This window comes from Fundulus heteroclitus, chromosome 19 (assembly GCF_011125445.2).
Source record: "Fundulus heteroclitus isolate FHET01 chromosome 19, MU-UCD_Fhet_4.1, whole genome shotgun sequence".
Classification (NCBI taxonomy): domain Eukaryota; kingdom Metazoa; phylum Chordata; class Actinopteri; order Cyprinodontiformes; family Fundulidae; genus Fundulus; species Fundulus heteroclitus.
This window is the reverse complement of record NC_046379.1, coordinates 27,880,716-27,907,149: the sequence shown is the minus strand read 5'-3', so window position 1 is coordinate 27,907,149 and position 26,434 is coordinate 27,880,716. Positions and strand designations below refer to the sequence as shown.

The following is a 26,434-nucleotide window of genomic DNA, read 5'->3' as shown; positions in this document are numbered from 1 at the left end:
CGTTGAATGGTTGTGAATAATTTTCTGCAGCACATGTTTTTCATACATTGTGTTACTCGGTTTGGCTCTCATTTGTATTTCAGCCGCTTTTCATTTCCAGCCCAACACGTTCTTCGTCTCTTTGCCGCCATGTTCTTCTCTCTTGTCTCCTATCCATCATCCCTTCTTTACCTTTGTGTTTTCCTCTAATTTACTATCCTTTCCGGGCCTTATCAGCTGTCTGGGCTTCCTTTTTGGCCTTATCTGCTGGTTCTCTCTGTGTGTGAGGGGAGGGTAGGGGGGGTTTCTGTGCATCCATGTGCTGTTTATGTGTTTGTGTGGGTGTCGCCGTGTGCGCACAGGTTGCGGTTTGTCATAAAAAGAAAAGATGAAACTTGCTGTTAAATCCAGCCAACCTCCATCACCTCCTACATCTTTTGCATTACCTTTTCTTCTCCTGGCTCTAGACCTCATTTTTTCCTTTCTTCCCAGCCTGCTCTCCTCCTCTCCATCAGGGCTAAAGAAGCCCAGGAGCAGAGATCCAATTTAGATCTTGCTCTTCAGCTTTCTGTGCCATCACCTGCTCAGAATGTGAGTGTGCTTCTATTCTATCTCCTCCCAACGCAAACTGAACAGCTTGGCGCGGGTTATTCCCCTTGTTTTCATGCCTTTTCTTTTCCCTTTTTTTTTTTTTATCAGGATGCTATGGTAGTATATTAAGACCTGCAATCGGAATATATAAAAAGCCGAGCGCCACACGGGGAGTTGAAAATCATTAAAGTTGTTTATACGTTTTGATGGAAAGTCCAAACTTGCTTCCTCAATGAGATATATACACTTGGTTTGTGCCAAATGAGGCCTGCAGCACCAGCGTCGCAAACAGATGATTACTTTTGTGACACTTTCTTCTCTGCTTTTATTCCGAGATACAGAGGGACAAGAGAAAACTGGGACATGTGTGGGCAGAGAGAGAGACTGTTTTTATCTAGTGTGATTGTGCGGTGCTGTCAGCACCTTCACTCAGAAGGATCTCTTAAATTGCAGGTCTTTGGCTGAGTTTTTTTTCTGTCTGGGCTTTATGTTTGCATGCTTAAATATCTTAAAGGCTTGGGTTATCGGTTTATTAACGGGGTACCTATGCAGTCTGGAATTTAAGTTGTTGGATTGTCCTGATCTAAAAAAAAAAGTAAGGTATGAGAAAATGGAGTGTGGGAACATGTTTAAGTTCAGGTTTTCCTTTATCCATACATAAAAGTAATGCTTATTCATTAATAATCAAACACATTCTCTGTCCGTCGGCCTATTATCCATCCATAACTACTTTACTGTTCATTTTCATCTGATTACCTTGTTGAATCTGACAGAAACATCCAAACCTGGTTTTGAGTCAGATTTAGCTCACCTCAGCTTATTTATCCTTGTTTTTCTTTCCTGTTTTGCGTCTTGTTAAAATGCACTACAGTCTGAGCTGTTGCCATAGTCAAACAATTTCTTGGCAGGGAAAGGGAATCTAGCCGAATAAAGACTCCTCAAAGTTGCCTGAGCAGTGGCGTTGTGTACGTATTGAGACCTAGCAACACGCTGCTGCCAAAGCACACATGAATGTGCAGGATGAAAGGCGAGCAGCATGCAGCTGCTTAGTGTGCCCACATCAGCGCACGTATATACGTGTGTGTGGGCTCAGCAGCGATCCCACGTGCTGGGCTAATTACCGGAGGTAATTTAACAAAACCTTTTGCCGCTTTGCCTGGCCAGTCTAGATAAGTCTCCGGAGTGTTGATGTCGGGGGTAGAGCAGGGGTGACTTGTGAAGGGGAGGGCTTGGATGCTATAAAACAAAGGCATCTGCTGGGGAATGCTATTAAGATGCAGCCTCTGAAGAAGACCACCAGAAAAGACACTACCTTTGGGAAAACATCTGAGGTTTAAACAAAAAAAAAAAAAACAAAAGAGAAGAGAAGAGAAAGTTGCAGGCAGGGAGAGTATTCCAAACAAGCAGGTAATTGAATTTTCTCTAGGTTTGATCCACCCCAAACTGAAGATGAATCCTGTGTGACAGGACACACGGGTTTGTTTTTTCGAAGAAATACAAATTAGAGTTGCCTGTCTCATAGTTTTAGGTGGAAATTGAAATTGGGCATTTGATTCTGTACTGATGAGTACTCAGCGTAGATCATAAAGCATGTCCTGTTGAAATGAAAATAATCCACCCCAGTCTGACAACAAGTCTCCTCCAATTCCACGTATATTTGCAAGATCTTTTCATCTCCGATGTGAATATCAGATGCTGGTGCTTGAAAATGGGATGGGTGCATACAAACAAATGACTCTTAAGAGCAGCTTGCAGCTGCTTCCTCAAAACAGCCCTAAGCTTGGAAATTAAAATCTGCCAGTCTCTCTGCCTTTATTTTTCTCCGCAGGGTGTACGGGTATATTCAGGTTATCAGACACCCTTACGTTATTTTAAAGACAGAAGAATTAGATTTTACCCAAGGCCAGGGTAAACATGTAGAAATGCCGTAAGCATGCTTAGTTAAATTTTCTTTTTTAAGTCCAGTTTAATAATTTAGACTTTTGGTCGTGTAGATGATTAGAAAAGCAAAATTTTGCTAGCTGGGACATTCAAACACCTTAGACTAAACGCAAACAATATTCTTGTTCTTGTTTCTCGACCATGTCAATACATATTAATTACTTGCTGAAGATTTTTATCACCAAATACAATCTTACTATCTTACTTATCCATCCGGATAGATCACAGAAGCACTGATCCAGGAGTACTTTCTATGTGAGAGAAAAAAGGGTACTGGCAGTATTGGCTCATTTAGTGGCTTCAACTAGAAGAGAGAGAATATAAAGTTAAAAGCTGAAATAACTGCAAATAATGCAACATTGGAGAGTAGTAGGAGAATGTAGCAGAGTAAGGGAAAGCTGTCCAGCAGCCTAAGCCTGTAGCAGCATAACTACAGCGACATTTATTTGACTGTTGCCAGACAGGAAATGAAATGAGGCAAAGGTCTCTGGGTCAGGACTCAAGCTCTTGACAACCATATAGAGAACTGGGTCACGTTTTGCCTGGCCCTGTGCCACCACCGCAGGAGAGTTTTGAATTGCATTCTGGATTTAACAGGAAGCCAATGCCTATAATGGGAGAAATTTGATCTCTTTATAATTTTCAGAACTTTATCAGAACTCTTGCTGCAGGGTCTTGACTGAAGAATGACCGCAGTGTACTTCTTCTGTTGTTATATATGTTTGTCACAAATTTTACAAAATGAGGATGGTAAGGTCATTATTGGTAACAAAAAAAAATCAAATTGTTTTGTTTCCTCTCAGAATAGTGCGAGTAGGAATTTGTAGCATTTCAGGAGTTTAGTTTGACTTTTCCTTCAGAGATGCCTTAAGAAATGCAAAAGGATCAAAGACTCCTCCCAAATCCCCCAGCATGTTCCATACTGTTTTGTGCTTTTTAAATGACCCTTTCATGCTGCTAAAAAGGACGCAGAAAATGCCTCCAAAACACTCCGAGGCTGTGTACCAAAGGCAAACAGAAACGGGAACAAAAGAAAATGTTTTCCTTTTTAATGGAAAGAATTAAAAAGGAGACAGAGCTGTGTTTTCTTTTTGATAAGTTGCTTCTAAGTTTTTCCTTGTCTGAGTCAAAGGTTGTAGGATTAACCATGTCCCATGCAATGTGTAGTGTAGAGCGCCGTGGGACAAACCCGTCTCCAGTTCAGCCAGTTTAAATAAACCTGACTAGCAAAATAGACGATGATCCCAGAGGAACCTGAGGACCGTGAGAAAAAAAAACAAAGCAGTTACCCGCTTCCTAATTGAAGTCATTTGTTTACTTTAGTCAGGCTCATTTCCACAAGTCAGGACATTGGTAAATAATTTATTTATAAAATTTCTACACGTCGAGGTTGAGAAGCGGTTGGCGAATTTAATATCCGCCTGCTTTCGTGGCTCATGCTGCTGCTTCGACTTTGTTTCCCTCGCAGCAGGAGTCCATTTGTCTGCATCTGAACTGTTAACCTCTCACTGTTCCTGTGGCGACTGAGAGGCTGCATGTGTACATGGGTGGACCATCATAGCTGCAAAGTGTTTCAAGCTCTAAGATATGTACAGCAGGGCATACACAACTTGTTAAGAAATGTCTTTGTTCAAAGATTCATGACGACAGCAGTTCCCAGCAGCATACAGCAATCACTCTGCAATTACTCATGAGCAGGAAAGAGCGGAAGCCCTTTTTTTTTTTTATGAAGAATCTGTAACATTGGTGTCTTTTTTTTTTAATCCGTAAAAAAAAAAAATGTCTTTAGGGCATTTGTACAAAGGCCTCAGCTTTTAAAAATGTCCTGATTTTCTCCTAGAGGTAAAAGGAGGACACAAAAACATCTGCGAACAGAACAGGAAGGAAAATCTCTTTGATGATTGAATTCATATTGCTGCTCTGCCTTGTTGGCATGGATTTAAAGTGCATCAAGCAGTCAGATTGCTTGAGTCTATTACTGCTTGTTAGCTTAGGTCTCCAGCAACCCATTGACTTGAAGAAATATCAGACCTTATGGGGCCATTCAGATTCACAGAAGTAACTGTGATAAATCTTCTGAAAATGTCCATTTTTCTATAGAATACAGGACAAATGGGAGCACAGACATCTGTGCGACACAATAATTGTTTTCTCCAAAACTCTCATTCATGTTACCTCAGTGTGGCAGTCTGTAGTCATTTTAAAGTATTCACACCCCTTAGATTTTATTTTCACTTTTTAAACAAAGCTCTTCATCTATTTAAAAAGTTTTTTTAACTGGCCAATAAAAAAGTACATTTTAATTGTGAAGTAGGAGGAAAAAGGTTTTGTGGTTTTCCAAAAATCTGAAAGGTGCGGCACGCATTATTCTGACTGTCTTACTCTACCACCACTAAATAAATCCAGGTCAACCAATTGTCTTCAGGAGTAACTAGTTGCATCACCTGTGTGTAATTTAATCTTGGTATAAATACAGCTGCTTCCCTGAATCAGACCTCTGAGACTCCAACTCAAGAATGGACGCTGGACTTGGACTCGTGGTCTGAGACTCGAGTCTTGGTTACAGTTTTTATCGCTAATGAACTGAGAGAAGAAAGCAAGCCAGTATGTGAGCAACAGACTGCAGCCGCTGCTCATGTTTTACTGTGAAAGGATGCGCTTGATTATCTGCCAGTGGTGATGGTGGATTATTATGGGATGTTAATGGCTCGTAACAACTGTTCATGTCCATGAATAGTCTCTCTAAATGAACGCTGCATTAAATGACTTTCAGAACGAATTAAACGTAACTTACCTCTGTCATTCTCTCTCTTAAACCCACAGAATGCATCAAGTCCTTGCATTGATTGCATGTAATTTAGGCCTAAGGAGAAATCGTACGGGTTTGGATTCCTAACCTGCAGCTGTGCAGGGTTAGAGGTGCACTAGGGGTCATGGATTTGATGAGAAAATGTTTATTTCAATCATTAGAGACTTTAGACTTGACTCTGAATTGGGGTTAAAGGCTTGAGACCTGATTGGAGAAAATGACTTGTGAGCATTTCTGCTCTTAATTAATCAGAGAAGCAGCCAAGACACCAGCGGTTCCTCTAGTTAAGCAACAGAAGTACACCGCTTGTGGGAGAGTCTGTCAGCAGCACAACATTTAGTTGTGTACTTCACAAATCTGATTGGCAAATAGAAAGCCACAAGTAGTCCTTTTTAATGTTTGGCACAAGTAGACATGTAGACAACACTGCAAACCCGTTTGCATCTGCATGCAAAAACCATGTGTGTCAAAAAAAACCTCAGCAGGGACAAGAAAACATGTTGGAGTTAGTGGGGAAAAAATGTAAATGCTATCAGACGCTGTCTTGTTTATGGACTGTTGCCGTATCTAGAAATTTTCCTAGGTGCACGGAATGGAAACTTTTGGCTGCACAGAGGGACGTTGACGTAACATGGCCGTGCGGATAAACCAGGCTTTACAATGGCCTGGTGTAGTCAAAGAAAGCATGCTCATGTGTTGGAATGGCTTAGTCAAAGTTCAGATTTAATTCCTGTTGGTAAGAGAATGGGCAAAAGTGTCAGTTTTAAGAAGTGCTGCCTGAGACATACTTTCGCTGTAAGAGGTAGTACTCTCTAACAAACCTCTAAGGCCTAAACAGATCATCAGCATACTGACCTGAAATTACTGTACCTCTCAAGGCAATTGGTAACAGTCAGTTTTATTTGGGGCTATCAGGATAAGCATTTTTCTGATTGATGCGTAAAAAAAGCGCAAAAAAAACCCCTAAACTTTCCTTCAACTTCACAAGTAAGCCCTTCGTAGATGTCAATAAGGATACAGAGGTACATGTAATGAAGAAAGACGCCTTCTATGTGAAAACTCATGCATCAAAAAACTCCACATGACCTGGCGGGCAGATTTTTCGGGGGCTTAGGCAAACTCAGACTATCCCCCTCTGCACCAATCAGCTGCAGCAAATCTACATACAAGTGCTCTCTCCTGGAGGCCTTTACGCTTCATCCATAGTTACATGTGTGACGTCCTGCATGTGTGAAAGCTGTGGCTTGGAGAGATGGAGCAGAGAATTAATGTGCAAAATGGGTCAAAGCCTGAATATCATTATACCCAAGTGCATTCAAGCTGTGTGTGTGTGTGTGTGTGTGTGTGTGTGTGTGTGTGTGTGTGTGTGTGTGTGTGTGTGTGTGTGTGTGTGTGTGTGTGTTTCAGTGACAGAGATGAGTTATGATGAACCTGTGTGTGAGGAGTGCAACACTATGGAAACCAGTTATACTCCAGAGGCAGTCCCACTTGGGGCGTTAAACTCAACTCTTCAGGGAAATACAGAGCAGCCTTCAGAAGGGACTAAACCTGTGCGCTGCAGACGATCCGGGCACACACAGAGAGGCAGTGTCAGCGGTGTGTGTAACCATGTCATGGCCCAGTTTCTTGCGCCGGGCGCTGGAATTCGAAACACAAAGCCAAAGAGACGTGGAAAGTTATCGGTATGCAGGCACAGCGGTGGCATCCTCTACATCCACCCTCTCTCTGTCGAGGTAAAGCCATGAATATTGCAGGAGGCGAGCCGCGGCAGATCCGGACAGTGTTTACAGGACAGAAACTCATCTCCACATATGGAGGAGATGCTGATAAACAGGAGATATTGGTATTAGGGAGTCAGGTGTGTCGCACAGCCTGTGGTGACTGGAGTGCACCAACTCCAACCCGACTCTCGCTACCAGGATCTGCACTTGATATGCAGCTGCTGCGCACACTGCTCACACGAGGGGTTGTAAGGAAGCTGCGCTCTGTGTGTGTGAGTGTTGGCGGGGGGGCTCCAATTTGTGATTGCAGATCAGTTTGTTTATCTCTGCCGAGAATAAACAGTTTTTTTTTTTTTGCATGTTGCTGACACAGACAAGAAGGGTACCAGCAAAGCTTCTGTGATCACTCGGATTTAGCAGGCTTGTGATGTGTAATGCTCTTCTTTTTTCCGGCTTCTCTCCACAGTCCGTTCCAAAACCCATTGCCCTTGAGCCTTGCTTTGGCAACAAAGCCGCCGTGCTCTCCATCTTTGTACGGTTACCCAGGGGCTCCGGCAGCATCCCTCCTCCAGGACAGTCTGGTAAGATGCAGCTGCTGACTTTTTTTTTCTTTTTTTTCTTTCTTTCTTGCACTTTTTAAATTTATTTTCTTTGATCTGACATTCTTCCTTTTTCCCTGCATTCTGTTGCTATGGTTGGTTGTACCATCACAGTGTCAGTCCTCAGGCTCCTCTAAACTGGTTCACTTCCTCTTCTTTTGTTCTTTTGTCTTTGACTTCCTAGTGGTTTAGCAGACACACACAAACTTTAGTTTTTATTCAAATCAACAAGGTTCTGAATTAAGGTTACAAAGACAGGCTGCATGAAATTTGCAAAGAAATGCAGATCACAAAAAAATATTTTTACAGTGAATTATATGTATATGCAGATTTCAGTCCAAATGTTCCACGAAGGCCTCAGAGATCATCAGTGACATCATGAAGAACAAGCAACAGAACAGACTTTAAAGGAGCACTGTCTGTAGACCAAAACAAGATGTGTGGCAAGCAACGCCTCTCTCTACTTCCAAAATCTAAGCACCATACCAGTTATCCTCTTCAATCTGACATTTACTATTAAAACAAGAATGCCCTGAATGTACACAAGGATCACGGTGGGCAGCTCACACGCCTGCAGGGCTGCGTTAAACTATGCTAACTGTGTTAGCTGGTGCTAGCGGCTACTCGCCTCACATAACAGTAAAATCTGTCCCATTGCTGGTCAAACCAACAATTAACCCCCATGCCACAACTGCAGCATTACATTAAATCAAATCAACATAGCAACACAAGTCTAACAAGACTGTAACACCAACATTTGACTGCATGCTGTTACTCACCTGTCCAGAGGAGATAAGCTAGCTTAGAGTCAAACTGGAGCTGCCTCTGCTCTCCAAATGCTCTCCACCTTGGAGACATGAGGCCAGTGTTAATCCTTATTTTGGCTCTTTCTTTATCTGACAACTTCTTTGCCAAAGATCCTTGTTTTTGTTTAGTTTTTTTCATTGTGATAATAATGGGTCCTGATTGTCTTCAGGTGAACATGGCAGTGGTATTTTAAGGGCAGGGAGGGTCTAAACTCTGAGTGGCAGCGGGTCACATGGACGTACATGCATGCACGGCCACCCGGCTATGTAAACAATACACACAGAGATGTTGTGTGACCACATACCATATTCCATCCAAATGGATACCTTTAGTTCTTTACTTGTGTCTCTTCTTTTCTTTCTATCTAAAATAATGTCATTTCGCTTATCGCATTTTGAAGCTGTGTTTGGTTACTATTTAATATCCCAAGCATCAGACCATCTCACAGAGCACTGTTCACTCCATCATCTGAAACTGGAAAAATAATTAAACGACTGCAAACCCTTTCAGGTTATTGACATTCACCTAAATGACGTTTGTGGAGAGCGTTAATCAGAAAAGCAGCTAAGAGGTCCATGATAACTCTGGAGACGTAATTGCTCAAAGAAGGCCAAAAACGAATACCATTAGCGGTTTGCCTCAAGCTTTGTGGAGGACACAAACGTGCAAGAAGGCGTTCTGGTCAGATGAGATCCAAATTGAACTTTGTCCTACATGAGAAGCAGTACTAAAAACTACCACTGCAGATAGTTCCAAACACAGCAATCCAGTGTTGACACATGGTGATGGCAGGATCATGCTTTGGCAATTGGCCTGAGATTTTTTAAGACATGGATGGAGCTAAATATATGACAATCCTGGAAGAAAGATTGCTTCTTCTGTGAGTGGCTGTATAGTAGAACCAGTGCAGCCAACACTTCGCTTATAAGCGTCTCTGGGCTCTAATTTTTTTTAAAGTCGCCGGTAGATTTTGTGAGTCATGCTTTTTGGGCTTGTTTTTAATGTGCAGTCGCTTATTTATTTTTTCTCTGACAGAACCCTTTCTCATGTCTATCGCATTGTGCAACAACAGCTAGACCTCGCACTGCTGTTGCATTTTACAGACAGCAAGAGCCAGTTAATGTCTGTCCACAAACGTAATGCGTACCACCCCACCCCACCCTCCAAATTTTATGAACATGAAAAGTCGTGGTGGGTAGAAATTTTTTTACTTTACAAATGACTGACATGGCACATTCACACAGGATTAAAGACATAGTGTCTGTAATTATTACAAATCACATGTGATCCCTAGGTAAAACTAATCCGATGCGAATAGGGCTTTCCTTTACATCTACTCAGTTGAAAATATTTTGGTAAGATTTTTAAAAAAGCATGTTTACACTTCCCATCCAATCTGACTGAGCTGGGGTTATGTTGGAAAAATTACATATCCCAAAAACCTGCAGCTGGAATTGCAGCAAAAATTTATTCTACAAAGAATTTCCTCAGTGTTATACGCCTAACTTCCTGGATTTCTATTTACTGAATATTTTCACAGCCAAACAATTATCTTTTCCTTTGCAGTTATGTTCTACTTTGTGGCGGTCAATCACATAAAAACACAGCAACGTTTATGTGAAACGACTCTTTTGTAAATGCGATGATGAACGGTTAGGAAAAAGACCCAATCTGTTGCAAACACACTTTAAAAATGGACTCTATTGCAATATTTAAAAGGTGGGGCATTTTACTGCAAAGTGTGATGGCTCCTGGTGGAAGTGAAAAGCACACACAGGTGATGAGATCACAGTATCTCTGAGCGTCTAACATCTACTTGCAGCACACATCATTAACATGTATTAACACTCTCTGAGGCATAAAATTCCAACCGACTGTGTTTATCACTTATGATTAATGCATTTAACCTCATTGAAAACAAATAGCTTGCAGCAAAAATATGAACTCCCTCAGGAGAGGCTGGCATCACCCACTCCTCCCTGTGAAGGCGGCAAATATTTTCCTGTTGTCTGATCTAGAAGTGAACTGGTGGTGGCTCAAATGAGCAAAGTAAGCCTCAAACGCAAACTATAGTCATCTCAGTGGCTGTTTGCTGGGGTGCAAGGGTGGCCATCTTGGAACAAGCGAAACTGAGAGAAAACAGATGTGATGGGAGGCTGTGGCGCCGGCAACAGAAGGCAGCTTGAGAATCTGAAGCGGTCGTGACCGGATGGGAGACGAGTTAAAAGCATTATAGCAGGAGGAGACTGCGGAGAACAGCTAACGTGGTCTCGACAAATGGTGCCCGGGGGAACGCTCCACCGACAGCTCTGGCACTTTTGTTATGACAAAAGGACTTTATAGTAATTAATAGGAGCCTTGGGCGTGCTCATGGTCTGGGGACTGCCACTGTGGGAGGCAAAGAGGATGGGCAACATGTGGGGGACTTCCTGTTAAAGTCCATGAAGTACCAAAGTTTTGCGAGTCACGCTGTCCTGCGGGGGAAAGGGGAATATAGAAAAGAAAGAAAAAGAATAACAAAATGAGACATCAGATCAAAGGATAAAAGACAAACAGCAGAGAGGAATGAAAACAGTTAAAACATTAATTAATGAAAATGAATTCAGATTAGTAAAGAGATGGAAATTACACAAGCTCTCAGAATCCCCCCCCCCACCAAGGATTGTATGACTACAGGTAGCGTCTGCTTTGTGAACAGGACAACAGGTAAAGTGCCCTGCAAAAGCATTCATATCTCTTGAGCCGTTTCCCATTTCATCTCAATAGAAGCACAAACTTCCATGTATGTAGGTTGTTTATGAAGGCAAAATGGGTTGCACTGGATTTTAGAAGTGGATGTGAAAGTAAGGACATTAGATACAAATCTATGGCACACTACAAAATTTACAATAACCACGTGTCATTCACTGTTATGCCATACCTTGAGGTGATCCAGCACAAACATCCCTTCTATGGACGGTTGTGTTTGTGGTTGTGAGGTGACAAAATGTGCAAAATATCAAAGGGTGTGAATTTCTTTGTAAGGCGCTATGTTTAAATGACACAGTTGAACATCCAGGGAACTAATGTTGAGATAGGTGGACTCTTCTAAGTACCTGGGTGTTCACCTGAACAATAAACTGGCCTGGAGTCACAACCCAACGCTCTTCACAGGAGGGGTCAAAGCAGACTCTACCCGCTGAGGAGACGGAGGTCTTTCTGAGAGCAAGGGGCGCTCCTGAAGACCTTTTTTACCTCTGTGGTGGCATCAGCCATCGTCTATGGTGTGGTGTGTTGGAGCAGCAGCTGATCTGTAGCTGAGAGTCTGTCCTGGGATGTCCCCTGGACCCAATGCAGGTGGTGGGAGACAGAAGGACAATCACATGACTGGTGGACAATGTCTGCTGCTGCGTCCTAGATGCTCTAAGGAGTGCTTCCACAGGTTGTTCCTCCAGCTCCAGACTTTATAATCTCTGCTGCTCCCAACAAACTCAATAACTGTTTACATCATGCTAATGGCTCCAACCATGAATCACTTACTGTCTCTCAGATGCTAAGGTATACTTGCACACACGTAGCTACTTCGAGGTGCTGCTGTACTATGCGTATTGCATATTATCTCATATTGTTCTGTAAATAGTTTGGTGTTTCTCCACTGTTTAACTTGAATACTTCCTCTTTTTACCTGAGCATGCCACATTATCAATAATTATGCAATACCTTGGTATTATTTTAACTTATCTGACCTTTCTGATAAGCTCATTCTCTGTTGCTTTTAGATTAGATTTGCTTGTTTTTTTCATTCATTACTAAAAACTGTGTGTAACTCATTCTTTGCCACTGTCCCGCCTGGATGTCGCCGTTAAAGGAATGTCTTATCTTATCTAGACAGCATCTGGACATCATCCTCACCCGTTTATCACAACGCCGTTGTGTGTTTGCAGGTCTGGCGGTGGCCAGCGCACTGGTCGACGTCTCCCAGCAGATGTGCGTCGGCTACAAGGAGAAGTCCGGCGGTCTGAGGAGCCGTAAGCAGCAGCCTTCTGCACAGCCATCCACCTGCATCTGAGCGCAGCCGCTGGTTGCTTCTGCCATCCCTACACCCAACGCTCGTCACCGTCCCCTCCCCCTCCTCCTTTGCTCTGCCCCCTCTTTTGTAGACTTCTGCCCCCCTCCGCTCTGGCAAGGAGAGGTGCATGCTGGGACGTAGTACTGGAACATTTTTGATGAGATCAGAGCGAAGCCTCAGCAAGACCCCCCCACTCCTTGTACCAGAACTTTTGGTTCCCTTGAACTGACGGGAGGGGATGTGGGGGTCGAGAGAGGACCAGAGGAGCCGCCGACTCCTCCCTTCCTCCGCGAGACACGTTTTACATCTGCTGACACCACCTCGACGGAGACGAGGCGGCTGCGCCTTGCTGCTAGAAGAGATCCCGAGTCTCGTAGTTCTCAAAACATCCAGAGACTTTGCACCCTTAAAAGTCTATGTTTAATTTAAATTATTCTTGTTCTTTGTGTTCTTTTTTTGTATTTCATTGTGAGAGGAGGAACAAACTGGAAAAGCTGCGAACTGCAGACACTCCGAAAACGCAGCTTTCCAGCCACATTGCACCCATTTGTAAGCCCATGGTTGCCCGCTGTCCTGTTTACAGCTCGGCACTGAGGGCAGCTCACCAGGACTCGTGTACAGCTTGGCGTCCGGGCAACATGGCAGCGTGTTTGGCCTTCAGGTAATGAGGATCCACCGTCGGATGTTTCCTGCGCAGCCAAAGCCGGACCCCAGAGTCTGACGTTTCTCATCGGCCTCTGCCTGGAGCCGTCTTCCTGGAGCCGTTTGCATTTCTCTAAGCAGCCACGTTACTGCGGCTGGGGGGACAGAACAAGCCACCAGCTCCATCTATCCATGCCGATCTGCTTTATTTCAACTTAGTAGAAGCTAGTTGCCAGTTACTCTTCCAGTCAGGCGTTGTATTCACAGGTTTTACACGTAGGAAAATGGAACTGGTGGTGAGTAGGCTCGTATATTTGTTTATTGGCAGTCGTCGCTATAAACCCATGTGAAACAGGCTTCTAATGGAGTAATCTGGCTCTTACTAACTGATGCGATTAGGCCGAGAAACGGAGTCAAGCCAAATAATTACGTCCTTTGATTGTTGCCTATGAAACCCCTACCTTCTAACTCGTGATCTTGGATCCTAAGTCAGTTGCTTTGAATTAGGATTTCTTAGCTGCACAATTAGCCGGCCAGCAATGTATGTTTTCCTGTTGATGGATGTAATGCCAGCATTTAATGGGTACCAGACAGATTAGGCATAAGAGCATTTTCGTGAGTCACTGGTAGTCATCTTTTTTTTTTCCTTTTTCAACTGATCCTTCTCTTTTATTGTAGATCTGCCGTGAATGACTCATTTTACCGCAGGACAAAACTGAAAAGGAACTAGCTGAATCAAAAAAAATCGTTGTAGCAAACAGCCGCATAATTATCGGTCTGTGAGGGCATCGTCTGCTCGTTTCATTAGACCTGCACCGATCAGAGGTTTCTGGCCGATTTCCAATCTCCGGTTTTCCTAAGGTTTCGATCTGCAGATTTTAGCCAAGTCTGAAGCGTTCAAATTATACCTTACAGGGCTGTGATCAGTAAATATTTCTGTCAGGGCTCGAGGCGGAGGGGTACCACATGTGAGCAGGGGCTGCAAAGTGAGTTCAGAGTTCACATTTTTAACATCCTGTGGTAGCAGGATTGGTTCGGTAAGCTTTCCTAGCTGCCATCCTGGTGTATTACCCAGAGAACGTCGACCCTTACATTAACACTCAAAAACATAAAACTGTGACTGTGCTCTCTTCTGTCTTCCTGATATCTGCTGAATTTGGTTCCCAGGACAGTTTGCTCATGTGCCAGCTCTACAAAACGTACACAGTGAATATTAGTTTTAATTTGTCATGTTACAGAAATGCTGTAAAAAGGACACGAAGCTGCAGAATTTCAAAGGAGGGAATGATGCCGTCATTCACTGAAGTTTAGCTCCCTGTTGTAGGAGCCTGTGTGAACAGACTTCCTACATCTCTGTGCTTCCTCGGACTTCATTTTCAAACTTCTCACCTGTGCTTAAAACAGCTGACTTTGAGCCTCCTTCCCACTGTAACAGCTTCCACGCCGAAGAGTCGTCGTATTGCTGCCAAGTAGCGCTTTGGTGCGTTGCATTCACGGATCTGAAGATCCGATCTTTGTCTTTTTGACCAGCCAGTCGCATGTCAGGACCACTCAAGCCGCAAATCGGCCGATTCTCATCCCAGGCCGGCTTCTTGGTGCGTCTCCAGTTTTCATCTTCTTGGTTTCAGCTCCGTCAACAGCAACGCTATTAGATTCCTCCTAGTTGGTCATCTTTATGTATTGTTTCTTGCCACAACACCTGCAGGGTTTTTTACTGAAGACAGAGACATAATTCAATATAAGAAATCTCTCCACCTGCCTCACAAGGTTATTAACTTGCCGCCCTCTGAAAAGTGCTGTTATAGAACAGTTTAATAACCTGCATTGTGCCCTAAAGAGCTTGTTGTGTTTAGTTGCAAGCTCTCCCGTGTGCTCGCTGCAGTAGAACTGCGCGGCATCTGGTTAAAGGGCACAGTTTTAGCACCGGGAAAAAGGTCAGAGCAGAAAGCATGAACAGAGTTGACATTCTGTAATTATAAAGTGCCAACAGCTCCACTCAGCAACTCCAGCACTCATCGCAGCATTAAGAAGTCAACACAACTCAGGGTTCTGCTGGGATTTATTTTTCCCCCCACTCATTATATTTTTTTGTTGAAACAAGCGTTTTAAGCATTTATTGATAAATTAGGAATTACTGTTTAAATCTGCTACAATCTGATTTTCAAACACAACCCAAAGGCTTCTTTTAAAAAAAAAAAAAAGCTGTCACTAGTTATATAATGCATTTTACTGTTGGACCTCTTCCTTCCATCTGCAAGCAGAAAAAGGCTTTCTCCATATCCCGACATCTGCCGGTGTGCCGTTCTTTGACTTCATTTTCCCCACTACAAGTTTTTATTCTTTACCAACTGAGCTCCTGCAGGGCTGTACAGTAATAGTTTGCAAAGTAGTTCAGAAATGTCTTCACTTTCTAGCTTTTTACATCAAATTACCACAGCTGATTTGCAAATCAATGATGTTTTATTTATAAAACCGAGCTGGGGAAAAAAGATTCAACAACGTGGAGCAGATGGAAACAGAATGAAGATAAGAAAACACAACCTGCACAGTCCTGTTACCATAAAAATGCCCGAGGTGCTGCTGACACGAAGATGCCTGAGCGATGTATGCACTCGACATGGGCTCTACCGTTTGTAGCTTTAGCAGCAGCATTTCATGCGTTACGGTTGCTGGGCACTAACTCCTTAGTAACCACCTTTAAATTACAAACCACGCGTGTTTTTCACAATCAGCGGCAATTTTATTTTGCGGCCGAGCTCCATAAAATCTGATGTGAAACAGCCACTGAAGAGTGTAATTTTTTTTAAAATCCTAAGCGATTTCAAATGAAAAAAAAAAAAAAGTTGTGTATAGTATAGTATAACTGCGACCACCAGTGCCGATTATCGTAGGAGCTGATTTATCATGTCAGAGTTGAGGGAGAGGCCGATAGTGAGCGGTCAGTACCACTGATTGGTTTTTGGGTTGATGTTTGTAGGGCTTGCATCCACAGTTTCAAATAGTTCTTCGTCAAGCTAGGTTTTGGGTCATTAGCAACAAGTGCTGTGCAAAATTATTGACATTATCTGAAAAGACAAAAAAAGATGGTAATTACAAGTGATGCACTGCTCAAAGTGTTGTCTTCAATTTCCTGTCTCTAGTTTTTCCAATGCGTTGACCTGCTTTTCACCCATTCTTAGCAATTCCAGTTTCTTTTTAAGAACATTATAAGACGATTTAAGATCAGCAGGCACAGTTTTTTTTTTCCGCTTTCTGCCCTGAGCAGCTGTTGGTTATTTATATCCGGCAAGGAGGCGAGGTCAAACTGAAAGATCAACTCGTCTGAATAAACTCACGTCTTGCACGTCTTTAGCAGAGCATGTTAGCGTGCCTAGACTCGCTAAAGCCGCCGTGTCCATGTGAAGTCCCTACAACGTGCAGATCTTGGCCTTTCAAGTTTCTAAAAGGCTTCCAGTGTCTCCAAATCCACCTGTTGCATACCAGACCCTTCAGGTTAAAGGCTCAACACGATAAAACTGCATAGCTTTGCTTGTCTCCGCTCCACCTTCCCGTTATCTTGCTCTCTCGCCCTGAATGAATCACAGACTTATCTGGACATAAGGTCTTTAAGAGAAAACTTTATATTTCTGATCTTGCTCTGAATTCATTATAAACACATCACTAGTACTGAAAACAGCTTTGAGTTGGCTAAACTCAGTAGCCATGTCCACACTGCCCAGTTTTGTCAAAGGAAGCTGGTATTGTTTTTTTTTTTTTTTTTTTTTTATCTTTATGATCAGAAAACTGGATTTCTGAACTTTCAACCAGCCACTCTCTATTTAAGCCTGATCCAACTGAAAATCGGCCCATTTTGGTCAACAGTCAATTTCTCGGTTCATCTTTAGTGTTTAATTGTTCAGTTGAGCAAATACCAACACAACCTGATCGTCTCTTTGTGTGGCTGCTCTGCTGGTGGAAACCTTTATTCAACTGATCATTGAATTGCATTTATTCTGGACCAGCTGTTGGAAATGGCATGCATTTGTCAAGTTGGCAACGTTTTTTTTTTTGTTTGTTTTTAGCTGGGTTGCTCTTAAAATAAAAGGAAAATAAAATGCACGCTGCTTTGTGTACAAAACTGTGGACCCAGCCCGTCACATTTTGCCGATGGATTTGTTTTAAATATTGCATGAAGGAATGGCCCCGTAAGTGCAGGGAGAGACTTTTTGCAGCTGCTAAAATAAAGCTTCACCAAACAAGTTCTTACCTTGCCACGATGTGCTGGCCGACGAGGGTTATGAATGTCTTTTTTGTTTTTAGTTTGAATTATTAGCACAGAAAGATCTGTTCGAGCTTCTTTTTTTATGTTTCCCTGCCAGCCTGGACACCATAGGTCTGACAAATCAAATACTAAGAGCACAAAACCACCTCTGGTCTCTGTAAGGTTTAGTCTTTTGACCTTCTCCCCCCCTCGGGCATAACGCATTGAAGCTCAACCCTGGTGGAAAACATGAATTCCACCGTCCGTACAGTCCCCGTGTCGCATTATAGGATTCCCCGCTCCTAAAGTTCAGATTTTCCACACGATTACCTCCCGCCACCATTTGGAGCCACCCGAGTGTGAAGTGGCCCCGAGCTGCTCTAAATATCGGAGAGAGGGGGGGAGAGCATGTGAGCTCGCAAAGGGGAAATGTCTAGGAACCTTGCGCGCCGTCACCTCGGTGCTCGCTTGAAGAAATGAGCAGCTTCCTCCAATCGATCTCACTTACCGAGCCTAAAACTCTGCCAGGTAACACTCTCACTCTGTATTGGCCTTACTCCCGCGCTCTGATCTCGCTGTTATCTTCTCCAATTGTACAGAAAACGCATATTTATGAATTGTGATGGAAATGTGTCTTATTTCAAAAGTACAAGTAGTTTTATTTTTGTCAAACACTGGCAGCATTAATGCATATTTAAAATGCTTGGATTGACAAGTTAAAGCATCCGAATAGGATCATTGTAAAATCAGGCATTACCCTCTTTCTCTCTGTCTCTTTGTATAGCGGCATTATATATAGTGAGGAAGTAGTTTGTTAATATGTATAATTTAGCAGTTGCTGGGTTTTTTTTGTAAATAATGAAGTATTGTGAATGACTTTTGAATGGTTTTAAATTCTTTTATGGCAATTCTCTTCAGGCTTTTAAAATGTGATCACAGCACATAGCATATTTTGTATGTCAGACAGCAGTGTAAGACAAGCGAGCATTACTAAAAGCTGACGAACTACATGTAAAACTTGAGAATGGCTTACTGACCTTGTAATTACTGATGTACATAAAAGAATGACAGAACATTTTGTCTATTATTAAATGTGAAAATTTCACCCTCTGCTGTGTGTCTTACTGCCTGGGTTTCCTTTTTAAAGGGATAGTTCAGGAAGAGGAGCCCCCTGGGGGGTGCAGTAGAAAACACTCGGGGCCTGTTAATTTCAGAGGAATCCAGTTTAGTGGACTTCTACCCATTTCAAACAACTCCAGTCTCGTAAATAACCTGGATTTAGTTTTTGTTGAAACTAAACCATTGTCATGCTTGCAATGCGTGGTTACTTAGACAGAAACTAATATCTCTGAGTGAAATGGAGGTAGGAGGCAGAGGGACGCTTGTACAAGACCCATACTCAGTATTGGTGAGCTTGGGTTGTTCCTCTTAAGGGGGGCTTGTTTTGGGAACCACTGAACTAGGAACATCAGGCCCCAACTTAAACTAGTACCAGAGCCCACCCATCTGAAGGCAGGAAGCCCACCAAGATGGAATACCAGCTTTAACTAGACAGGGCTGAAGACCCACCCTGCACCAACCCTCCCACCATACCAAGCTAACAACACCCCCACCCCCCAGACAGGCTGCACCACCCTGCATTGGACAATGGAACCACGCTGGATAATACACGCTAGTGCCACAGCCCCCAAGGCCAAGGGAAGAAAACTAAAGTAGTTTTATCAAGGTAAACATCATACATTCAGAAATTTTAAAAATCTAAATGAACTATATTATACCCAGTCATCTAGCTACAGAGTTCCAGACATACACAGAACCGGCCAGGTCTGAAACAGCACTGTCACAGCCTCACAGGTCCTCCAGTCCACATGCAGTGGGCCAACTGGTGCCGAGAACAAAAAGCAGCGTGGAGTGGACCTAGACCCACAGACCCTGCCACTACAGACAGGATAAGCCCCTTGGTCAGTGCAAGTCCGTGCTTCTGAAAGCATGCCATGGTCAATGTTGGACATTAAACATATTTTTTGGAAGGTGGCCGTCTGTATTTACTTCACGAACCCCATCTGAAGAACCACAGCCTGTACTCAACGTGTCCACAGGGTCCTGCTGGCGCAAACAAACCTGCCCCACATCGATCCTGCTCCCTACATGCCCATCCACACCTGCACGCCCCAAAAGACTTTCTGCTGTAACTGCAGCAAAAGGCGGTTCTCAAAACAATTGACTCAGGCGTGCTGAACATAAATGACTGCCAGACTTGTTCAGTTGTCAAACATGTATACATTAGTTAGTTTTTTTTTTTCAAAAGGACAATATGTGAGCCAGTTCATGGTGTATGAATAGTTTTGTAAGCCACTGTATATAATCTCTTTCCCAATATTGACAAGAAATATCCCCCCTTATGTAAAATATATTGGTGGACATGTTTAGCCATTTCATGAAAGATAAACCAAACATACCAGTTTGAAAAAGTCACCATGTTTCCAGGACATTTAGCTGAAAACCAGCTTTACACAGGATTAACGGTGAGAAGTCTGGAACCCACAATAAACATATCTGCACCAAAACAGGATCAAATTCAAAAGTTGGTCCTTGTAGCAGTACAGTCCACTTATTCATGGGGTCCCCAGAGATGCAGGTAAATGATGTGTGAACACAGTGACATAGCAGAAAGAAAAATAAATTACAAAACTTGTTTTTCAAATTTCCCCCTCCATTGCCCTTCAAAGTAGAAGGTCCCACACAGGCATACATAGAGCCATTTAGCTTTGCAGCCATATATATATATATATATATATATATATATATATATATATATATATATATATATATAGATAGATAGATATCTCCTGCAACAACAGAGAAATGGGTTCTCTTAATTGTGGTTGAATAGGAACAAGAACAAAAGTTATTTTGGGACAGCATGTCTCATACTTCGCAAGAACTCAAATGGAGAACTCGTACGTCTCTCCCGCTGCAACATTTGTATACGTGTTAAACACCACAACAAAACGTCTTCCCAGAATATGCGCCGAGAACAAGCTGTAAGAACTAAACCAGGGCAGGAAAATCTAAAATTTGCCATTGTGTTCGTTGGGCCTGGGAGGGAAAATGCATCTTGTCCTTGTGGCCTTTCATGTTGAAACTTTTCCTCAGCGGCTCGTGGCACCATGCCTTGCTGCAGGGCTTTTAGGATCAGTCAAAGGATTTTGACCACCTGCCTGTTCAGAAATCTGGGAGCAGCAATTGGGAGCTTCCTTTTTTTTTTTTGGTGTCAAACCGAGGACCTTCTTGCTTCCAATAAGTGTATCCCTTCTTTAACTTGAGACTGAGGCTTACACTTGTAGCTGTTGAAACAGTTGCCTGCCTTGTCAACTTTCTGTATCTTTTTTTTCTTATTTTTGCAAGGCAGCAAACTTTTTTGTCTTTTGACATAGCCACAGATGTAACATGACCTGAAACATTACCCTCAATAGTCCTGGGTTCCATCCGAATAACCTTATGAAGCAAGGACTCTTTAGCCAAAAGGGAAGTGTCAGTGGTCGCAGTGATGAGTGCTTTATTGAGGTATCCGGGTGGAGTCCTGATTTCTGAGGTGCTCTATGCTGCACACCTGATGAAACCAACCAAAGCCCTGACTGGATGGATCAGTCCACCCGGGAACACACCTTTGTGCTCCCTTAAAAATGAATTCTCCTCAAGGGGTGGAGACGTTTTTTTGTGAATGTGTTCGTCTTTAAAAGAGGGATTTGCTGCTAAACCTGGTTAAAATTTTGCAAATCCTTAGTAGTTTATTGTTTCTTTATTGTGAACACCTAAATAATCTAGACTTTTGCTGATAAGCCTTGTTTGAAACCGGGCTGGAGCATTTTAGGTGCAGCTGTGGGCAGGGGCGGTTCTAGACAGGGGCCAACAGGGGCCCATGCCCCTGTACAAATGGCCCTGGCTACTGTTATGGCATGATGTTAAATAAACTTCTCATAATTATTTGCAATGGCAAAGAAACCATAACTGATTGGTCACTTTGACCAATATTATTTTTTACCTATACAGCTTTACTCTAAAAAGAATTTAAAACTTAAGATGTTTCACATTTAGCCGTATTGAGCAGGGGGCAAAGTTTTCAACTGCTAGATCAGGGGTCTGAAACCTGCAGTTCCAGAGCCACAAGTGGCTCATTTAATATTATTACACAGTTAAATATTGCCATTTTATTGTTTTTAAATTTTTTTTGGTTCTGTGCCCCTGTGAAAAAACACTGGCCCCCCTGGTAAATTTGGTCTAGAACCGCCCCTGGCTGTGGGGTCAGCAGGTCACGGTGGCTGAACTTTGGTTCACCGTTCCTGTTGGAACTGAGAAATACGGACAGAAAGAAAAGTTTCCTAAATGTCCTGGAGTCGCGCGGCACACCCACAAACAAGGCGAGATGACGGTAATTGTCTGAACGAGGCCTCGTGTCAATCGTCACAGCAGGCGTCTCGCTGCCTCCCTGTAAGTTAAAAGTGCCTCTTAGAAAGAAAGTTTTTTTTTTTTGTTTTTTTTTTATTTTCCTCCCACCGTGTTGAAATGTCATATTGTATCGCGCCCCGCGCGCCCGCTCCTACAAGTGGGATGAAACAAATGTTGGGAGTAATTATTTGTAAATACGCTTTTCCTCGGGCCTGTTTTCAAATGATCGCTGCTATTTTTAATGCGGCGCTTGATGTTTGTGAGCCCTCCAGCAAAGCAGCGGCGGGGAGAGGCTGCGCGTCGCTGCTCGGCTGTGTTCTCACCACCAATTATTCATCAGCAGTCATCCCCCATCACTCTTTCATTCCTTCTCTCCCTTTAATCTCCCTGTCTGACACATCTCCCTCCTGTTCCCTCGCTTCATGTTTCCTTTTGTTTCTCTCTGTCACTCGCTGTCTACACAGCTCTCAAAGCTCTACCTCCATCTTCTGACTTTTCCCAGTCTGTTCTTCTCCTTTTTTTTCCTCACCTGTTTTCCTTTCTCCTTTCATAATCTCACACTCTTTCCTTTACTTTCCTCCGAATCCTCTAATCTTTTCGGCACCTTCACTTCCTTTTTCTGCTACTACTCGCCTATGCATTTCCTCTTCCCTTTGGTCTTCTTTCATCTCTTCCATGAATTTAATCCATTCCTCTCTTCCTAATATTTTTTCCTTTAACATCACTTCTCACCTCTTTTTGTGACCCGTGGAAGGTCAGCGTGTCACCACTCTGAGCATTCCCTGTGCGTCACCTCACTCTCACTCTTTACTTTCTCCCTTTTATGTTCTTTGTTTCCTCATGCCCCGTGTTTACTGCACGGTTCCTTGCAAAGGTATTCAAACACAGGACAACCAACCATTCATTCATTGTGTTTTACTGTGTTTGTTTTGGATAAACCAATAAAAAGAAGCTCATAATTGTGAAGGGGAAGGAAACTAAGGTTCTGGACATCTGGAGAAGCACATCCTTCTTTATAAAATGTCTCAGGCTCAGTCAGATTGGATGGAGAATGCCTGTGAAAAAACGTCAGTTTTCTAAATCTTATTCCTATTTAGGTCTGGACTTTGACTGGACCTTTTTCATATAGACATATTTTAAATGATACCATTGTAACTCTAGTTGTATATGAAGGTTATCAGCCTAGTCTAACATCTTTGTGCCTCCAACAGGTTTTCTTCCAGGATTTTCCATTTTTTCCCCCCTCTCTGTACACACTGTGAGCAACGTCCCCGTCCTTGTTCTGCATAAGTATTATTGTTAAGGAGAGTTTTTTTTAACAAGACTGAATTAAGAACGGAACACCTTTATAAATAATAAAATACAAACTTAATATTTAACACATTAAGTCACAGACATCAATTTCCAGGACAACCAAACGATACAGTAGAACATCTCGGCGAGCTGAAATCCCAATAAATCTTTTCTCTACTGTTCATGCACATATAAATAACTCAGTGGAGTGGTTTAGCTGTGCCATTATTTTCTCCATAGTATAAACCCTCACTATTCTCTTTCCATTGATTTACAGTAGGGGGTAAAGGTTTATACCAACACACAGTTATCGTTTTCTTTGCTACCAGCACAAGGACCCCCAACATGGACCATTTTTCTTTACTTAACAGATCAAGGGGGTTCCATTCAATATAAATGTATAAAATATTTGAAATTTCCTCTCTGATTCCTTCCCAGAATGTTTTAATCTTTGGGCAATCCCGAAAGACCTGAGTGTGATCTGCAGTTGGTCCACATTGTCTCCAGCACAAATTTGTTTTAACCTTATCAAATTTTGAAATGATACATGGAGTTGTGAAATACCTAACAATTACCTTCCATTAAAATGTGTTCCACGCTGGGCTAATTGTCAGTTTGTGTCCATTTTCACACACTGGCTCCCATTCTTGATCATCAATGACAACATTCATTCCTTTCCTTTATCCCAGCAGCCCCCTCCCCGACATACATGACTGTAAACATTTATATAGATTTGACAGTATTTTACCACATTTTGTTTCTTTTTAATAACCGTTTATAAAGAACATTTCCAAATCAGTAGGTCGTGACTTGAGAGTTCACTCTCTATGGGACATCAGGTCAACTTCTCAACAGCAAAAAAACTGTAAAAGTCAGTTGAAATCAACGCGTATTTCTCTTGAATCTGACCAAATGATTTCACAATCTCCCCTTCAAACAAGTCATCAATAAAGAAAATTCTTATTTTGCCAGACTTGAAACTCCGAATCATGCTGCCCTGGTAAAAAAAAAAATCTATTATATCCAACATTTTCATGGCCCTGGATATAGATTGAGGAGCTTTGATGCTTTTTTCTAATCTTGCCTATAATCTTTTGTGTACATTTCATCCACGTATTTGTGATTTTGTATTCATTCCAAATTTCAGCTGAACAAAAAGCAACGGCCTCCAAAGAAAATTTATTGCATGAGCTTGGTTCCAATGTCAGCCATGTTCTTTCTTTATTCTGTGTCATTCATTCCACAGTCCCACATTTGTGCTGGCCAATAGTATAATTTCAAATTTGGTAGATTAAGAGCTTGGTCCATGAGCTTTACTGCTGGCCGCCTGTGTAAATTTGATTGAGAAATTCTTTTTTGCATTTTCTTAACTAGTTTTTGGGATCCAAATAGGAAGGGACAAAAATAAATACAGCAATCTGGAGAGAACATTAATTTTCACTGTTTCAATCCTCCCAATAAAGGATAGGGGTAACATTTTCCATCTTTCTAAATCTTTTGGAATGTGATCCAGTAACTTCCCATAGTTTGCTTTCTACAGTTGGGAAACATCCATAGAATTAGTGATTCCCAAGTATCAAAACCCATGAGGGGACCAGATAAATGTAACTGTTTCAGATAATTCACAGGGCCAGGTCCCGTTTATCATCATGGCTTCTGAGTTTGACTCATTTACTTGGTATCCTGAGACTAGGCTATACATCCTTTAAGCATTTCATAACATTCGGTATTGAAATCACTGGGTCTCTAATATACAATATGATGTCATCAACATACAGTGACAACTTAAGGGTCCTAATTTTATCTGATATACCTAAATCAGAATCAGATATACTTTAATAATCCCAGAGGGAAATTACTGAAATTTGTGAGACTGTCCTGATTAACTCTGCCAAAGGTTCTATACTGACAGCAAACAAAATCGGTCATAGACAGCAACCTTGACATGTTCCGCTTTTAACAAGAAAGCTTTCTGACAGATAACCATTTAAACATTCTTTAGAAGTTGGATTGGAGTACAATACTTCAAAAAAATTAATGACATTTTCATCAAAACCCATTTTTAATAGGACTTGTTTTAGGAACATCCGATCCACCCAATGAAATAATTTCTCTGCATGCAGACCGAGAAGCATTGATGGGTGTGGACCTTGTTGGCCCATTGATATTACATTTAGGGTACGTCTAATGTTATTTATTCCAAATCTTTTGGGTATAAATCCCATCTGATCGGGGTTAATAAGTTTATTAATAATCTTTTGTAGTCTTCTGGCCATAATGGCACTTAAAATCTTAATGTCATTACACAAAAAAACGTATTTGTCTGTAAGGCACGTTGTGAGGTTTTTACCCTCTTTGTGTATGACCAACATACAAAGTTCTCCAGGGAATGCATCCGTTCCAGGTGATTTATTATTTTTGAGCTTTCCTATAACAAATGGACGCCATATCAACTGCTAAACAAGACGACCTAGAGAACAGAATGTGCAGGAATAACAAATCTTATCTGTTCTCCGGTAATTGTCACAACTAAAACTTTAGCATAATTATCATTAAGTTTTAGTAAGATTAATTTGCTGAAAGAGTAATCACAGAATCATATAATTGTTTGTAGTATTTTGAAAATGCATTTGCTATTTCTTCGGGATGGGATAGTAACTTTTTGGATAATAGACACATACATTTTTGAACTGTTTGACTTGCCAGCAATCTTCTAAGCTGAACTGCTAATACTCGCTTTGTTTTTCTGCTCGTAATATTTAGTTGGCTAAACCTAAAGTACCCTCCATCTTGTAAGTTAGTAAGTTATTCAAATCTTGTCTATATTTTTAGCTCCTGTAGTACAGTTGAATTTTTCATTCTTTTATGTTCGGTCTCAAGTTTCCTAATTTGTTTTTGTAGATTTTCTTGATTTTTCTCATGTTCTTTTTTTAATTTTTGAAGAAAATTATAAATAATTTCTCTTAGGAATGCTTTGGCAGTGTCCAATAAAATAGAAGGGGAAATCATCTCCATATCATTAGTATCCAAAAAGAAATGAAATTAATCTTGTGTATACTGGACCATCTCTGGTTTGTGTAATAGTGATACATTTCATCTCCATAACTTTAAAGGTTTCTCTAGGTCCATTCTTAATGGCATTATCACTGGTCCATGAGCTGAAATAGTTTCAGGTTCAATATGACATTCCACTACTCTGTGGACGTCTTGTTTGCAAATACAAAAGAAATCAATTCTAGAGTGGCTCTTACAAACATTTGAGAAATGTGTGTAATTTCTGACCTTTGGATTTTTTAAAAGCCATACTTCAACAAT

At 41.9% G+C, this 26,434-nt stretch overlaps 1 protein-coding gene across 1 annotated transcript in view; it reads left to right on the top strand.

Moving 5' to 3' along the window:
* Positions 1-18,482, top strand: part of atrn (attractin) — a 184,645-nt gene extending 166,163 nt beyond the window's left edge. The window contains exons 28-29 of the mRNA XM_012872128.3: positions 7,508-7,622; positions 12,371-18,482. Coding sequence (XP_012727582.3) covers positions 7,508-7,622; positions 12,371-12,495 — 240 coding nt within the window. The 3' untranslated portion in view covers positions 12,496-18,482. The remainder of the gene's footprint in view (positions 1-7,507; positions 7,623-12,370) is intronic.
* The last annotated feature ends 7,952 nt before the right edge of the window (positions 18,483-26,434 follow it).